At 44.4% G+C, this 18,683-nt stretch overlaps 2 protein-coding genes across 5 annotated transcripts in view; both read right to left on the bottom strand.

The window, feature by feature from the left end:
* Positions 1 to 1,511: 1,511 nt before the first annotated feature.
* On the bottom strand, positions 1,512 to 12,489 carry sting1 (stimulator of interferon response cGAMP interactor 1). The gene is made up of 7 exons (XM_062549123.1): positions 12,304 to 12,489; positions 8,215 to 8,447; positions 7,552 to 7,729; positions 6,705 to 6,813; positions 4,951 to 5,204; positions 3,819 to 4,005; positions 1,512 to 2,819 (listed from the first exon to the last, which is right to left on the bottom strand). Exons 1-7 carry the CDS (start codon positions 12,328 to 12,330, stop codon positions 2,554 to 2,556), a joined length of 1,254 nt encoding a protein of 417 aa, XP_062405107.1. The 5' UTR covers positions 12,331 to 12,489; the 3' UTR covers positions 1,512 to 2,553.
* A 425-nt stretch (positions 12,490 to 12,914) lies between these two features.
* The window catches only part of ppp3cb (protein phosphatase 3, catalytic subunit, beta isozyme), a 45,342-nt gene continuing 39,573 nt past the window's right edge, over positions 12,915 to 18,683 (bottom strand). For 2 of the 4 annotated variants that reach the window (XM_062549454.1, XM_062549455.1), the window contains exons 13-14: positions 17,974 to 18,027; positions 12,915 to 15,413 (exon numbers count right to left, since the gene is read on the bottom strand). In XM_062549454.1, the coding sequence (XP_062405438.1) occupies positions 15,256 to 15,413; positions 17,974 to 18,027 (212 nt within the window). In that variant the 3' untranslated portion in view covers positions 12,915 to 15,255. The remainder of the gene's footprint in view (positions 15,414 to 17,973; positions 18,028 to 18,683) is intronic. The other 2 variants (XR_009940611.1, XM_062549456.1) reach the window with 2 other exon arrangements.

Raw genomic sequence — 18,683 nt, 5'->3', positions numbered from 1 at the left:
CTACATTTGTGTAAAAGTAAAATAAAAACTAACCCACTTTGAATAAAACATTTAGCTGCAGCTTAGCAGCTTTAAAAATAACTTCTCTTTTTTGGGATTTCTTCATTAGGCTATTGCAGGGTTCACACACTCCAAAAGCTGCCAGCAGGTCCGGGCATTGATGTGACACACGGATGTGACGTTTATTTTTGTTGAAAAATGATAAATTAAAAATAGCTTTTTAAAAATGAGATAGTATCAACTCAAACTCCAAGATAACTACGCAACAAAATAAACTAATAATAATAGATGAATAAAAATGAATTAAGAAATAACCTTTATTTATATTGGTGATTTTTTTTTTTTGTCAAGGCCAAAGGGAGACGCTACAAGGAGACTATCACATGCGTCTCCGGAGCCGCAGGTTGCCAAGGTATCCAAGGTATCCAAGGTATCTAATATATTACCTCCGCCAAGCAGGTTATGTTAATTTTGGGAATGATCCGTATCACCATCTGGATCCAGGAGGCGGTTATGTTTTGGCTTGGCGGAGGTTTGCGCTCTCTGAGTGCTTTTCTAGTATATATGCAGTATACTCTATTATAGAGTGACAGATAGCCTAGTAGAGCACAGATCAGCTCATGCGCAGCTCTCGATGTGGAAACACACGTACAGTGACCAAGATGTCTGAAGTGCTGTATGAAGTGGTAAGGAATGGCACAACATTAATGTCTCATTCATTTTACAGACTGAAAAGTGCATGATATTCATTTTATGCTCCTTAAAACTTTATTTAGTTTGAATTATAATAGTTGAAAAGCATAAGATGCAAGGTTTCTGGGGTTGTTAGTTTTATGTTTGTATGGAACATACCGGTAACCTGGCGGAGCTTGAAATGCATGTGGATGACATGTCTGAAGTATACCACTAGAGGGAGCTCAACCTGGATTGGTGAAGGAGGAAATGGTTCAAATAAAGTGACTTAAAACTTTTAGTGTCATGAAAAAGCTTGACAATGCTGCCTCCACAAGTCCAATGAAATGGTGATTCTAGAACAACCTTTTCAATTCTAGAGTAACCTTTGCCAACAACATGTCAACTTTTAATATAGAACTTTAACCAAAGCTCCTGATCTCCTTTCATTATCCGGCCAACACACAGAACCATATCAGTATGGAACATTGAAGCTCTAAAAACTCTAACAGTTTTCACTTCCCCTGAGGTTTATTTTTAGGAAAGACACATGCGTCTGGAATAAGCGCTTAAAGGACTGCATAGAAAGTGTGTGAGAGGGAAAGAAAAGCAGGGGGATAAAGAGAGGAAGGAGAGGAAGGAGAAGAGGAAGATGTGGGAGCAGTTCATTCTGTTCAAAAGGAGTTATTGTGTGTGTGCAACCCACCTTTTGGAAGGTGCAGGACAAATTAAACTTGCTTCAATAAAAAAATATAACATATAACATATAAAATATAACAACACTGCTTTGAGCTCCCATATTTTATTGTTAAAAAATCAGCAACATTTCGACCCTACTGGCGATAACTTGCTTGAAGAACAGCGTTGCTGATTTTTTTTTACCATTACAGTTTTTTTGTATTGCTTTGACGCAGTAGTCGACTCAAAAAAACATTTTTCAAAACTTTTAACGCAAAGGCCTAAACAGTGGCACCAATGGTCAAAATGACTCATTTTGCCTGCAAAAGGCTCTAACTCCTCCAAAACATTTAAAATATGGACCAAAAGCAAATTTTGCCCTCAAACAACACAACTTGCACACAAGTGCATAAGCGCTTCCAAACAGTCATTAGACAAGGGGCATCAAAATACAAAATTCAGCTCTCAATGTGAATCAGTGCTGCACTACTGGTCAGCAGCTTACATATCAGTGCCAATTTGCTTTCTTGCAAAAAAATAGATCCAGAATCATATACAATGATTTTTCAAATTTTATTGAATGCAGTATTCATTATTTTTTTCTTTTGAGAGATTGTAGCTAAGAAATGAAGTATTCCAACAGAAACCACATATATAGCCTACTGTAGTATGAAAGAATCCAAAAAAAATCCAGTAAAATCCATCACTGTGTAAGACATAAGGAAAATAAAAATATAAATTCTGTACAATAAAGAAAAAAATCTCTTCTAGTCAATTCTTACTCTCACTCTCATCTGCCTTGATCATCCATGCTTGCAAGTTACAACACACAACATGGCACCTTTTACTGTAAGCCTGCAGACTGATTGCAAATTGAAAAGTTTTGTGAAGCAGTGTCAAACAGGTGCTTCGGTGATTTCATACTGGGCAAGAAGTTTCTAAGAGATGGGAACATATAGTTTCTGTTTGGTTACCACAGCTAAAGCAATGGAGTTTGGACTGCTTGAATGACATCTGCGTTAACTGATTTGCAAAAGGGTGCGGGAAGTGTGTCAAAACAATGACAATGGGTTAACTCATTTGCAAGAGGTGTCTTTTGCTCTGCTGAGAGAGTGATGATGAAGACTGAGAGGTCACCAGTTTCTTCAACCAGGTCAAAGCAATCAAAAAAAACTCATAGTAGTGTCGCAGTTCATTCTGTGCTTAGAATTCCGAGTTCTCCTCGGGCTGGCAGCGGAGCGTGTGTGGCATGTCCGCCACCAGCGTCCTGTCGCTGTCGCCGCTGATCATGAGGGTGGTGCTGCTCATTGGACCGTGGGGCAGAGACGCCGTTCCATTGGCCGCCTTAGCGCCCGTCTCCTCCGTGTGTGTGGGTGTGTGTGGCTCCATGGGAAACTCCTCCCTGTCCTGCTGCTGCAGGTGCTTCAGGATCTCCGTGGACAGGAAGTGAGGCTCGCCAGCGCGTGTGTCTACAGGAAACAGAATCATTACGAGCGTGAGTCTACAGGAAACAGAATCACTAGGCTCATTTCACTTCATGCAGACCTGGTTGAATGTGCACTGTGTCTGTTGTGAGACTTGTGTGTTTCACATCCTTTAGTGTGAATGTGTGTGTGTGTGTTTACAGTTTTTGCCTGTTGCTTGAACACATTTTGCAAAACGCTCACAAAACTCTACACACAAGTAAATATAACACAACACCTTAATGTCAGTTTGAAACTCTACTATCAGTACCTGAACTGTGCTATCAAAACCTAACAATCCTTTGTCAAAATGTACCTCTGGTGACAAAATGAAACACACTTGCATCATATGCATAGGCTACACTTTCAGATCAGTAGGAACACACTAGTCTATGCATAGGCTACACTTTCAGATCAGGAGGAACACACTAGTCTATAAAACACCTTGAATACATTTCGCAAACCTTCACTCATTGTGCCAAAAGTCTACACGCAAGTAAACATGACACAACACTGGGAAATATACCATTCACATCACCATTTCCAATGGCTAAACAGAGGGCTTTTTGTAGATGGCTGATTGGTGTTCAGTTTTGCAAGTAAGCACATATGAGTGGTTGCAATTGCCAATGTGTTTTGTATTTTGGATACATGTGTTTTCCGAATGAGAGAGTAGTATGCAGGACCAAGTGTGTTGCATAAAGGAGTAAGTGTGTTGCAGAATTGCAACTAGAGTGCAAAGCAGCACTTTTGTTTAAGGTATGGGTACATGTGTTTGAGGTATGATACAAAAGCTTCAAGTTGTGTTACTTTAGTCTAAGCATGGGTCTATAGTGTTTAAGCAACGGGCAAACACTGTAATAGAAATGGAGTGGCATCGTGAACTTGTGCTGCACAGAATCATTTTGAGATCGCACATCATCTATAATAGACAGAACAGAATCAACATGACCGAATGGTGTAACGGTAAACTCTTGACTGGTCAGCGGCCGCTCTGTGTCTCACCGTCCAGCAGGATGAGTCGGTAGCGGTTGCGGCACTCGAGCGAGCTGTCCAGAATGTTGCGCAGGGTTCTGTAGAAGAGCAGGACCTGCTGGCGCCGCTCAGAGAGCCCGAACGCGGCGCTGGTCTCCTGGGACATGTGGTACATCGTCACCAGGGGCGTGGCCGACTCCAGGATACAGTTATGGACCTACACACACACACACACACACACACGTCACACACACATACACAAACACACGCAGGAGAATGAGACAGTGTGTGTGTGTGTGCAGGGCGGTGACACACAGACACAAACACATGCAGGAGACAGTTTGTGTGTGTGTGTGTGTGTGTGTGTGTGTTAGGCTGCATTAGTCGCATGCAGATGAATGCCAGTTGAACTGGTGTGCTGTGGAACTTCAGGGGATTTCCATGCCGCTCCCCCAAACCCCACACACACACTGGCCTGTGTGTGTCATTTCACTACTGCATTCTACAGTGTCACCACTCTGTCTGCACGCACACGCACGCACACGCACACACACACACACACACACACACACACACACACACACACACACACACACACACACACACACACACACACATGCTTCAAAAGAGGCCTGAGTCAACATAGTGTCATGGTGTTTGCTGGAGACTGAAAATAACTGTACACGATGCTTGCTCACACTCGGAGAGACAGAGAGAGATGTATTTACAGTAGGCTATATATGCATTGTTATGTTTCTGTGTTGTTATGGTTACACTGTGATATACTGTACACCTGTAAACTATATGTCATAGACACCTTTTATTCATTTTTTTTGTTGTATTGCGGTTTTATCCCATGTTCCCTCCAAACTTTATATGACTGCTTTGGCAATACCAATGTCTCAATAAAGCATTCTGAATTTGAATTAGAATTTGAGAGAGAGAGAGAGAGAGAGAGAGACCTGTGTACGTCTTCTGCTTACAAACACAGGTGGCCCTGGTAGAATGACCAGGCCAGCCTATGGGCCATGTTACACGCTATTGTTAACAATGGAAAACACACACACACACACACACACACACACACAGATAGATACTGTACATACACTACTTATAAATACTATTCATATTCCATAGACATGCCCAAAGAGCCCATCCTCACCTGTCCGTTGGCGTCGGTGACGCTGTACACGCTGTTCTTGTAAACTCTGTTCCGCACGCCGGCGCGGTCCATCTCCAGCGTGGGCAGGCTGTCATGGAAACGGACGCGCGGGTCGTCATCCTCCAGGCGGGCGCTGACCGAGGCGCTGAGGGGTACCAGGATGTTGAGACAGGACGCCCTGGACCCTGTTAGAGCGCCCTCTAGTGCATGGCCAAGCCTCTGCTTGTTATACAGCTCCACTCGGGCGTCCAGCGCTGTAAACACACACACACACACACACAGACGCATGCACGCACACACACACATACACACACACACACACTCATGCACGCACACACATGCATACACACACACACACACACACACGCATGCATGCACACACACACATACACACACACACACTCATGCACGCACACACATGCATACACACACACACACACACACGCATGCATGCACACACACACATACACAAACACACACACACACGAATACAAACACCATCATCACAGGCTTGGTTTAAATCCTGAATAATTCTGAAGCAATTAATCTATCTATCTATCTATCTATCTATCTATCTATATTAGAACTCAGGTTTATCTATTTAGGTTTACTGAACAAGAGTAAATGTCTGAGTCTGTTTGACATCCGCTGTCGCTGGACTTGTGTTTAGAGGTCATTGTGTCTTCACTTCTGTTTGTTCAAGTGTATCATTTAACTCTAAATTGGCAGCCCATTCATACAACACTTGTCACTTTTTTACTCAAGTTCAAGTTCAAGTCGTTTATTGTCATATCGTCATGTAGGCTACTCATAAAAGGAATCATGAAATTCTTGAAAAACATTGTTTGTATGTCTGTGTGTGTGGGGGGGGGGGAGTATCGGTGTGTGTGTGTGTGTGTGTTGTGGGGGGGTTGTGGATGGACATTTTTAACTTTTTAACATCAAGACATTTTAATCCTTTTATCCTTGAACCTGTTATCTATAATACACACTGAATTGCCACTGTATATGAAATGCTATAAAGTAATAAACGTGTAACCTACTGGCCCTGTTGACTGACAGCTCACTGGTCAGCAGAGCAAAGCACACATGGCTTGACCACACATGCTTTTACAGGGGCACACCTACAACAGAGGTGCGTTCACAAGTGGCAAAAGTGGTGAACGTTCGTGGTGGAACGTGGTTCGTGGTTCCCAGGTAGAAGTGCTACTTACAGGGGAGAACTAACTTCAGATAGCCCAGGTAGACGTGCTACTTACAGGGGAGAACTAACTTCAGATAGCCCAGGTAGACGTGCTACTTACAGGGGAGAACTAACTTCAGATAGCCCAGGTAGACGTGCTACTTACAGGGGAGAACTAACTTCAGATAGCCCATGTAGAAGTGCAACTTACAGGGGAGAACTAACTTCAGATAGCCCAGGTAGACGTGCTACTTACAGGGGAGAACTAACTTCAGATAGCCCAGGTAGACGTGCTACTTACAGGGGAGAACTAACTTCAGATAGCCCAGGTAGAAGTGCTACTTACAGGGGAGAACTAACTTCAGATAGCCCAGGTAGACGTGCTACTTACAGGGGAGAACTAACTTCAGATAGCCCAGGTAGAAGTGCAATTTACAGGGGAGAACTAACTTCAGATAGCCCAGGTAGAAGTGCTACTTACAGGGGAGAACTAACTTCAGATAGCCCAGGTAGAAGTGCTACTTACAGGGGAGAACTAACTTCAGATAGCCCAGGTAGAAGTGCTACTTACAGGGGAGAACTAACTTCAGATAGCCCAGGTAGAACGACCAGGCCAACCCATGGGCCACATTCATCCGTTGCGACTCACAGATCTCAGAGATCTCCACTGCACTTGGAGCCTGAAACACACACACACACACACACACACACACACACAATGTTAATATATAATGTGTAAGTAAGTAGCTCTTGTGACTTCCTGTGGTTCAATTTCTTCATCGCTGATATTGCATAAATTCAGGATGTGTCTGTGTAATGGTGGTTCTGCATTGTGCTATTACATTTCACAGAAACTTCTCTGGAAAGCCACAGAATCAAAATGGACTTCTCTGTTGGTTAAACGCAGACAGAAATAAGAAACAGCTGACTGGGTCTGTGGTGTGCCATGGCTGAGAGAGGAGCTGGCAGCGAACACACTCATAGAACACTGATATCACTTTGATGGTTCATGTGGTTTGCTAATAAACAAACAGCAGAACATGATCAAATGTATTGCAAAAATGAATCTGTTGGTTTTTAAAAATGTATTGCATTCACACTGATGCTACAAACATGCTATACACAGCTGGGGAACCAATCAGAGTTTGACAACAAACAAACAAATGAGGGAACAACATGTCACAATGCAAACACGCTGTTTTCCCTTAATGAATGTTTTCCCACATATCCACTTTCCAGTTTTCAGAAATAACAGTTTTCAGTAGTAAAACCTTTGTAACTGAAAGGCCGTGTGCGTGCGTGCGTGCGTGCGTGCGTGCGTGCGTGCGTGCGTGCGTGCGTGCGTGTGTGCGTGCGTGCATGCGTGCGTGCGTGCGTGCGTGCGTGTGAGTGTGTGTGTGTGTGTGTGTGTGTCTCACCAGCAGCCCAGATATCTTGAGCAGTAGATAGCAGGTGGCTAGGAGGAGAACGCGGCCTATCTCGTCCCCACTGAGAGCGTGTCCGCGGAACACACACACTAGGGACAGGAGCGCCACCGCGGCCTGCACTCTCCCACACACACACGCCCGCAGCATTCCGCTCACACTGCTGTTGTGCCTGCAGACAGGAGAAGAGGATTTACTCACCTCAAACACACACACACACACACACACACACACACACACACACACACACACACACACAGAACAGTCTTGTAAAATGTGTAATTAGAACAATGGCCATACGACACATAGACACGTCAACCAATACACACACACACACACACACACACACACACACACACACACACACACACATACACATACACACACAGAACAGTCCCACATGAACACCCCAGACATGCATACACACACACACACACACACACACTGTTCTTTCATTACTGGTTTATCAATTCAGCACTACACATGAGACTTAAGACTTTGCAAGACTGCACTGAGCCCATAACATGATGAGACTTTTGTAATGAGTTAGTCTGACTGTCTTGCAAAATGTGTAATTAGAACAATGTCATATGACACATAGACACGTCAACCAAAACACACACACACACACACACACACACACAGACACACACTCACCGTTGTGTGAAATGTGCGGTGGCCTCCTCCACTAGTAGACAGGCTGCATGCAGGATGACCCCCACACTGAGGCCGTAGAGGACCAGCTCGGTGGCCTGGTAGAGCCCGGTGCTGTCGGACACACACACATGCGCCAGCAGCACACACACGACGCTGACCAGCACACCACACACCTGCGGCAACCACCCACGAGGTTTCGGAACCACCGACTCATACACACTCACTGGCATCATCTGTGGAACCGCACAGACACACACACACACACACACACACACACACACACACACACACACACACACACACACACACACACACACACACAAGATGATTTGTTTCCCTTCAGTGATTACACACAAACACAGAGACACATTCTTATTTGAAAATATCTCATTAGCATTCAATTTTACCCCTTATATTAATCACGCACACACACACACACACACACACACACACACACACACACACACACACACACACACACACACACACACACACACACACACACACACACACACACACTCATACATACTGCCCACAATGAGGATGAATCATTAACCTATCCTCATAGTTTAAGAGCATGTTTGTTGAGCCACAACATGGCTAAAGTAAAGGATAATGTATTGTCCGCCAGTTGTCATCAGCAAATAAGTCCTGACAGGGTGAATAGGATGGCTAGCATATCCTGTTTACAGTATTTCACAACTGCTGAAACACTTAACTCTATTCTCTGAAGCAAACTCTAAGATGCCATAAACATAATGAAACATAAAATTGATCACAGTTCTTCCAAATGACGTGCACAGCCCATATAAGCTAGATTAGAGTGTAAACAGGTTGCCGAGCAGTGCAGGTTCAGATCATCAATGGACAGAAACAGATCAGTGAGACATTCAGAGTCCACTGTAGGCTGCAGACTGCAGTGTAGCACTCATTTACAGAACGGAAATGCCTGCCTTTTCCGGTATACAGTTTTTCACAAGTGCTAAAAAAACTGTCTGTTTAAAATATAGACTGTATATGGTTACAGTCTATGGTTCAAACTAAATCTTCAAGGCTTGTCCTGCATTTGGGTCTGAACCTGATCTGCCATCGTGACATAAGGGGTGACTGGGGCCGGTTGGAGCAGGAGCCGGTGGAATCACAATTAATATCTAGCCAACTAAAAAAAAATGTTTTAGCAATATTGAAAAACTGTATAGGTCTTTCTTCCATAACAAGAAAAGAAACTTCACACAGTGGGTCAAAAGTCCAGCCTAGGTTGAAGCGTTTTTGTTTTGTTTTTTCCTCAACAGCTGAGTTGAGTTTGTGGCTTTTTCGTTGGTATTTTAATGAGGCTTGTAAAATGAATTATTCCAAGATTATTCCAGCATGAACATGAATTGTTCCTGGCGTGCAGTGTGGTGTGATGCCGTGGGGTTATAGACGCGTCCTCACACGTCCTCATGGCGACCAACCGCGTTTGCTCAGCTCGAGTTTTTCAAGCCCTGCCCGTTCCACTGATGATTGACGTGTTTAATTTCCATTTCAGTGCTTCCAACTCAGTGGCTGTAAGTGGGCTAGGAACAGGACTTCAAGTGATTTAGCAAAAATGGCTAAAAAGGCGAATTCAATACCCTACCTTTAATGGGAGCATGAAATTGTCCAAAATCTCTTGGTAAATGCTAAAGCATTCAGAGAAACTAAGGGGCCAAGCCCAGCTCAAGGATGTCTTCCTGTTCCTCTTCCTGTTCCAATCTGACCCCAACCCAATAGAACACCTTAGGATGAATTAGAGTAGAGACTGAGAGCCAGTCTCCTCAACAACAGTGTATGACCTGACAAATGCGCTTCTAGAAGAATGGTCAGAAATACCCATAATTAAACCTTGTGGAAAGCACAGAAGAGTTGAAGCTGTCATAGCTGCAAAGAGTGGACCAACGTCATATTAAACCCTATGGATTAAGAATGGGATGTCACTTAAGTTCATACAGTATGTGGCTCAAGGCAGGTGACCCAATACTTTTGGTAAAATGGTGTACCTGAAAACACTTGAAAACACCTGAAAACTGAACACCAATCAGTCTTAGGCTTAGCACTACAAATGGACTTGAGGTAAGTTATTGTGCACCTGTTCAAGTGTGTACTTTATAAATGAGTACCCGTGTACAGTTCTGCATTTGCCCCTTTATATTTGCCCCACTTTTGAGTTTCACAGAAGACTGAGTCTGAGAAAATGACAACAAAAATAGAAACACAAAGACTGCAGTGTTTATAAGCACATCAGTGTGATGATGCTGACTTGAGGGTTGTTGATCTCCAAGTGCTATGTCTTATTCCGCTATGTTTTGATACAATGAGCCAAATTCAGCAAAAAGCCTTGTATTTTCACTGTATTCTGATGTGTTCATATGTTACTCCTGTGTATAGTATAGTATATGACTGGGTAGAGATCTTGTACAGGGCTTTGTCTGACCCCAAAAGCCTGACAAGATGAAGACACTGGGCTTGTGCCTGTTTACCAACAAGTGGGTCATGTTGCCATGTAGCTCGTGAACATCAGTGATAACATGGGCTGAAAGAGATAGCATGTTGGTCTGGATGTCTAAGATTTTCCATCTGGTCAGAGCCAGTTTTGTGCAATGGTTGGCACTTGCCACGTTGGCATGATTTACGTTCGTATGTTATAATATAACAGGTATAAGGCTTGTTCTTAGGTTTTTGACGAATTCAGGAAGCAAATTGAGGAGCATCTTCTGTTGGGATCAACTGTTAGACTCTGTGTGCAGTTTTACACTCCGAGACTTAGCCTGTGCTCTTTTATTCATTTGTTGTCTACAATAATAATCTAATCCCCGATCCTGATCCAGCCATCAAGCTTTACTGGCTGTCTTCAATTCAGACATTAGAGCTAAAACACAACGCAACCACCAGAGAATCCAGCAGTATGTGAGCAATGGCAACAACTGTAATTCAAATGGGTGTGATACTTGGATCAGAGAAATATGAAACTAAATCATAATCTATTCATGTATCATAGTTTTTACGTAAATGGAAATACGAAATAATTTGAATATTTCATATTTGCATAAATCACCAACATCTAGAGTGAAAGAGAAAGAAAGAGAGATCAATTATGTGGAACACACCTACTCTTACGGTCAGTCCCTTATCTGCTTTATCTGTGTGTGTGTGTGTGTGTGTGTGTGTGTGTGTGTGTGTGTGTGTGTGTGTGGTGTGTGTGTGTGTGTGTGTGTGTGTGTGTGTGTGCGTGCGTGCGTGCGTGTGTGCCTGCATGTCTGTGTGTTAGGGATGCAACAATGCACTGCATATCATCAAGCTGAACAATTGGCTCCCTATACAGTTCAACACACAGATGTGAACTGTGATAATTGAGTAGGCATTTATAAATTCCAAAGAACACCTTCAGAGAAACAGGATGAGTTATATAAAATTATGCAAATCATACGCACAAAGCACCCATTCCAGCTATTCCAGCCTCAGGTTGGGGCATGTAGCAGTTGGGTAAATTGCAATGTACTGATGTCATAAATGGTAATGTTTTGATACCATTATGAATTACAATGTATTGATGCTATTATCTTTACAATGTGACTTAATACTCCAAAAAATTGCATTGCAACCTGAGGTCAAATCAAGTCACTTTTTTCACCAAATAAATCCATGTTTCAACAAGGGGAAAAAAATACAACATGAAATTGTAATAAATGAGTTGTCCTAAATCAGAACGATGTGTACATCTTTAACACCTGTTTACTCTTTGAATGTGTAAACACTGAACTGCGATACTGGTGAGACAACTTTACATAAAAACAGGTCGGTATAGATAGATGTGGCATATTCTTTGCAAATACTGATGACTAACACACCCTACCATGTTTGACTTGAAATAAGACTAGGCAACAATTCAACTAGTTCAACAACTTTGTTCAGAAATTCTAGTTTGTAGGCTACTTACTGTAATCATATTTTGCATTTTCCTATTATCTAGATCATTATGAGATCCCATTGTGAATGAGATGTGCTAGTTCAGCAGTACCGATGTGACCCTCTAATAAGTCTGCCGTTGTGAAGAGTCAAGAGTGAGCTCACCTTGTGTGTGTGTGCTTCTGGCTTCATCCTTCTTCGGTGAAGCGACAAGAATACTCTCGGCTTTACACCACACACACTCAACCACACGTCCCTCCGTTGAAGAGCCTCTCTGTCTATTTGTCGTTGCGCTGTCTGCCGATCCCCTCTCTGCCTGCTCTCATCCAGCGTGTTCGGCTCGGCACTCTCTCCTCCCACATTCTTTCACTTTCACTTTCAGCTTGTGCGCAGCAAATCATCCCCTTCCAGGAAATCATATACGGAATAGCCTACAGGCTATGGACTATTTATGGGGAAGTTGGTTAACTAGCTGAATAATCACTTGTGTCTTTAAAGCCTCAAGTATTACTGCATGTACAGTACTCTCCGTCATGCCACAGAGTATGTTTTTACATTTTCTCTCTATCTCTCTCTCTCTCACACACACACACACACACACACACACACACACACACACACACACACACACACACACACACACACACACACACACACACACACACACACACACACACACACACACACACACACACACACACACACACACACGGTCAGGCAGAAATACCAATGTTTTACATGAAAGATAAAGTAAACAAGAAGTGGAGAGTGACAAAGAGCTTCATGCATATTTTATTCAATAGTAAAAAAGTGATTAGTCCCATAGGGCATGCTTACATGGTCTTTACAATAGGGAGATCCAGAACAGCACGAGAGAGAGAGAGGGAAAGAGAGAGACAGACAGAGAGAGAGATTAAGAGAGAGAGTGAGAGAGAGAGAGACAGAGAGGTAGACAGAGAGATATAGAGAGAGAGGGAGAGAGAGAGAGAGAGAGAGAGAGAGAGACATCACATCTCCGAGGATTGCTCCCTCAAAGCAAAACACCAAGAATGAGACCAAATCAGAGAGTCAGACAAACCAGCTGTAGAGTGTCCAGCATCAGAATCATAATAACCAGGTTGAATAATATCATAACGAAAGGAGAGCAGAGTCCAGCCAGGTAGAAGAAGAGGGATGGGAGGAATACAGGTTGTCCTTAAAAATGTGGAGACACGCTTAGCTGAGTGTCTTTAATAGGCTTTACATCTGAAAGGTCCATGCAAACATGCTCCAGCAGACACCGTGGGTGTTTATAGAGAGATCGAATATGCACGCAGACCTGCACACACACACACACACACACACACACACACACACACACACACACACACACACACACACACACACACACACTCCTACATACATACAGGCTGACTTACACGCATACTGTACATACACACATATACACATACACACACACACTCCACGTCAACAAAGAAACTTAAATCAAACCACAGAAGGCTTCACACCTTTTTAGGAGCATTAGTATCTGTACAGCAAAAAAGAAACTCAACTGTAAAAAAACCCAAATAACTTAAATAAAAAGTATTACCCCACACACCCCTACCACCCCAGATATATTTATATATACAACAGAAAGGTCTCCCACTGTCTGAAGAAGCTTGCGTGGCCAAAAATCAGGCTGCTGTTCATTCTGTGGCCAGCAGGAGGCGCTGTGTGCAGTGCACAGTCACACAGTCCGTCTCCACTGTTCCCAGACCAGCATCAGCTCAGCTCTGCATGACAGTAGCAGTGACAGTGTCTGTGAGGGTCTGCTCTGTGGCCAGAACACAAACACGCACACACACACACACACACACACACACACACACACACACACACACACACACACACACACACACACACACACACACACACACACACACACACACACACACACACACACACACACACACACACACACACACACACACACACACACACACACACACAGCATACACACACCCTTCCCCCCACCCTCTGCAAAACGGAGAGCAAGAGCAAATAATACACAACTCATATAAGAAAACTAGACCCTCATGCCCCAACAAACTCCCTCCCCCTCACCCCCCCATTCCAGATAAGATTGCATTGCAGGGAGCTTGAGAATGCTTCTTTAATTCCCGTAATATGATAAATAAGATGTTTTAAGTTTCTTACTTGTTTAATACTAGTAGCAAAACATGGTTGAAGAGCAAAAGTTTAGTATATGATGCTTTGTGAAATAAATTAACTTACCCACACTGACACACTGACACACACACACACACACACACACACACAAACACACACACACACACATTTTTAATCAAATTAAATCATGCACACACACATACACACTCACAACACACAAACACACTCTCCAGTCTTCCGGTATAAAACCAAATGTTCCAGCATTCTAACCGTTTTCATTTGAGAGGAAAAAAGAAAGATAAGATAAGATAAGATATAAAGCCCTCTTCCGTTCCAAAGCATTATCCAACCACCTGTTCACACACCCAAACATGCACACATCTAAACACACAGTTGTTCAACTTGACTCATCATCTGAACAAACAAAACACTCCCTGTTTCCCAGTGGCCTTTGTATCCCACACTCGTCCCCAAAAAACGGTTACACACACAGACACGTATAGAATGCACACCCCTGGAGCAGGACAGCACACTTGCTGCTCACCACACCAGCACGGCCAGGGCCACTGACCACAGCAGGACCGCACGACAGACCAGGGTGAGGAAGAGGGGATGAGAGGGGGACGGAGGAGAGAAGAGAAGAGAAGGATGAGGGGAAAGAAAAGAGGGGATATAAAGGGGAGAAGGAGAGAAGAGAAGATGGGAGGAGAAAGGGAAGGAGAGACAAAAGGAGGAGGACACAGAGGAGAAGAGAAGATAAAGAATAAAAGAAAAGAGCAGAAGCAGAGGTGTGGGTGACGGAGGAGAGGAGAAAGGAAGAGAGGATAGGAGAGGAGAGGAGAAGAGAGGATAGGAGAGGAGAAGAGAAAGGAAGAGAGGCGAAGAAAGGAGGGGAGAGGAGAGGAGGACAGGTGTGTCAGAGTGGAGTGGACGCGTGGAGAGGGATCACTGGATATTGCTGTTGTCGTCGGTGCCGTTGGCCTCGGACTGGCCTATGCGGGAGGCCACTTCTCGACGTGGCGGCATGCGCTCGTTTATACGGTCCAGACCCTTGGCCTCTTCAAAACTGTTAATCTTATGCTGAGGAGAAAAGCCTCGGATCGCTGCAGAGAGACACACAGAGAGAGAGAGAGAGAGAGAGAGAGAGAGAGAGAGAGAGAGAGGTGGTGGGGATAGAGAGGAGAGAGGAAGGGAGAGGGGGATAGAGAGGGAGGAAGAGGATAGAGGGAGGGAGTGTGAGAGGAAATGTAAGAGAGAAAGAAGAGAAGAGAGAGAAAAGGAGAGAATTAGTATCTACACATTCTTAGTTTTAGGAAGCTCGTTCTCTCACACACACGCAAATATAAAGTGAAAGCCACAAAGACAGAGGTTTCGTTTCTTTGCCCACAGAAAACACACACACACACACACACACACACACACACACACACACCATAATACAGAAGCAAACTAAAGTCTACATACTAAAGCCAACAAACACATACTCCAACATGGAGTAGTGAACAATTCTGTGTAGACATGGAAAGACAGACACACTGTCTCTACATCACAAGGACACACTGTCTCTACGTCACAAAGACACACTGTCTCTACGTCACAAGGACACACTACCGATGGACACGGACTCTGGACTAGGAACCGGGCCCTCCCGGTCGGCCCCCAGAGCCAGTGTCCATCTGGGTAGAAAAGGCGTAAACACAGACTCGGAACAGGAGGGGGGTGGGGGGAAGTGGTAGAAGGTTAGACGTTTGGTGTAACTCACCATCAGATAGAAGTATTCAACCCTCTGAATGTGTGTGTATGAGTGTGTGAGTGTGTTGCTGATGAGAACACAGCGAGGGCAGGAGAGTGTGTGCTGGTTGTTCGCAGTGCGAACCAAGATGGCAGCCTGTAGCACTGTACATGACACAAATACCTGGCTCTGAGTCCACTGGCATGTCCGTGTGGATTCACACTTCTGTTTACTATGAATCGATCATTAACCTGTAACTGTTCACCCGAGACATACTGTATACACACAACATATCCTACACAGTCCAGGACACGCGGGGACCTTAGGCTCGAGCAATAGTGTACTGTACTGTATGTGGGCAACTGTAGACATAGTTTGTTTTTCAGATGTCCAATGCCACTGTCGTGTCGAGTTATCCTACTTTGTAAAAATTTCCTATTCGCATTCTAATAACGTCACAATCCATTGTTTAAAGCCGCGCCGCATTCGGATGGAACGCGAATAGGACATTTTTACAAAGTAGGATAACACGACACCACAAATGGATTTTCCATTACTATAGATTTCCAGCAGGTTTCTGTAGTGTAAGTATATGTATATGTATATGTATATGAGTTGGGCAGTTAACAGCAGTATATGGTGTGCTTGTGGGGAGTCTAGTGTGAGATGGCAGAACATCAGGGGTCAGGACAGGAGAAAGCCAACAGCAGACACACAGTAGAGGGACTGAAGAGGGCAGTGATAATCTGAAACTCTCCATGGCATTGCACTCAATCACGTTTATCTAGGAGATGACTTTGGAGGCTACAGGGAATTGCACTCGATCACTTGTATCTAGATGTCTTTGGAGGCTACAGGAAATTGCACTCGATCACTTGTATCTAGATGTCTTTGGAGGCTACAGGAAATTGCACTCGATCACTTGTATCTAGGAGTTGACTTTGGAGGCTACAGGAAATTGCACTCGATCACTTGTATCTAGGAGTTGACTTTGGAGGCTACAATGAATTGCACTCAATCACTTGTATCTAGGAGTTGACTCTGGAGGCTACATGATTCATAGGGTGTGTCACATTACATTCATTCCCTCCTCACATCGTGCACCAATCATAATACGGCGCTTGAGTCTGACAAAAAGCTTGCAGCCAAAAACAATGCTGAATGCAGTGCTGCCAGATAGAGGTCACATTATCACTTCAGATCGCTCGATCCAATTGGTCCAAATCACAGCTGAAATGTGAAGAAAGGGATTACTGGACTGGATTTTATAGCAGGGCATCACAACGTTTTTACATCACATTTTATAGCTAAGTCATTCTGAGAGTGCTTCCCGGGGACTATGGGCCAGTGGTTGTGTGTCTTTGTGTGTTTGTGTGTGTTGTGTGTGCATGTGTGTGTTGGAGGGAGATGGAACAATGGGGGAAGACTAAATCGCAAGAAGATGATTCCATAAAGATAGCTAGAAAGACAAAAACAGATAAAGAGAAGAGAGAAGGAGGAAGAGAGAGCCTGCAGGCCCAATGTGTGATGCTGTAGCCAGCTCCATTATGATCCCATACCTTACCAGTTGTGTGATGTCACAGCCAGCTAGCTGCATTGTGATGTCACAGCCAGCCAGTGACATTCTAGAATCATAACCAGTCTGATTGTGATGTCACTAAGCTAATTGTGTGATGCCACGTGTAGCCCCACTCTGATGTCTCAACCATTCTAGAGGTTTATGATGGTGTGCCTGTGTGGGGCAGGGATGGGAGTGGGAGTGGGGGGGTCCTGTGTGTGTGTGTGTGTAAACCAGAAAGCTGCCAGCCGGCGTTAGCATCAGTGACTACCACAAGCCGCACCGCCACTAGCGGACACTGGGTGGCCACGGTCACTATGCAACCCGCTTTTGATTGGCAGCACACACACACACACAGAGGCTGGACAGTTACCTTCTCCGTCCTCATCAGTCTCCGTCTCGATGGCTTCTATGGCCTCAATGGTAGCTGGGGACACACACATACGCAAATACAGGCACGTACACACACCCACGTACACACCCAAGCACACACACACACACACACACACACACACACACACGTACAGACAGAGAGAGGAGGCCCATGGGGGAAGGGGGTTAGTCTGGAAGCCATGCACTGTCCGACCCGGCTCCCCACACTCATACACACACTCCGTCACTCTCAAACATTCACACACTCATCTGCCCTCACACACATAACCACATACTCTCTTATACACACACACACACACACACACACACGCACACGCACACGCACGCACACGCACACGCACACGCACACGCACACGCACATGCACACGCACACGCACACACACACACACACACACTTACATACCCAGCCATACACACGTAAACACACACTCAATCAACGCCAATCACACGCAAATACAGCTGAGTCTGCCTGAGCTGTGGCGGGGCAGTTAGCAGAGAGCCGTTAGCATTAACGCTAGCGTGTTAGCCATTAGCGTGTGGCGGACACGTAGGGCTTATTGGAGCGAGCGGAGACACCCGGCTCGATGAACAGACACAGAGAACACCTGAGGAGGAGTGATATCAGAGGCAGAGACAAACAGAGAGAGCCGGCTGATAACAACAACTCTGCACACGAGGCTGTGGAGAAAA

Source organism: Sardina pilchardus, chromosome 11, assembly GCF_963854185.1.
Source record: "Sardina pilchardus chromosome 11, fSarPil1.1, whole genome shotgun sequence".
Classification (NCBI taxonomy): Eukaryota; Metazoa; Chordata; class Actinopteri; order Clupeiformes; family Clupeidae; genus Sardina; species Sardina pilchardus.
This window is presented reverse-complemented; position numbering and strand designations above follow the sequence as displayed.

Bases quoted from the DNA above. Each gene is read 5' to 3' on its own strand.
- sting1 (XM_062549123.1), bottom strand. From the start codon at position 12,330: ATGAAGCCAGAAGCACACACACACAAG. The intron at 7,730-8,214 runs GTGAGTGTGTGT...TCCTGTCTGCAG, and splicing joins ACCGCACATTTCACACAACG to GCACAACAGCAGTGTGAGCG. The intron at 5,205-6,704 runs GTAAGTAGCACT...GTGTGTTTACAG, and splicing joins TCTGAAGTTAGTTCTCCCCT to CGCTGGACGCCCGAGTGGAG.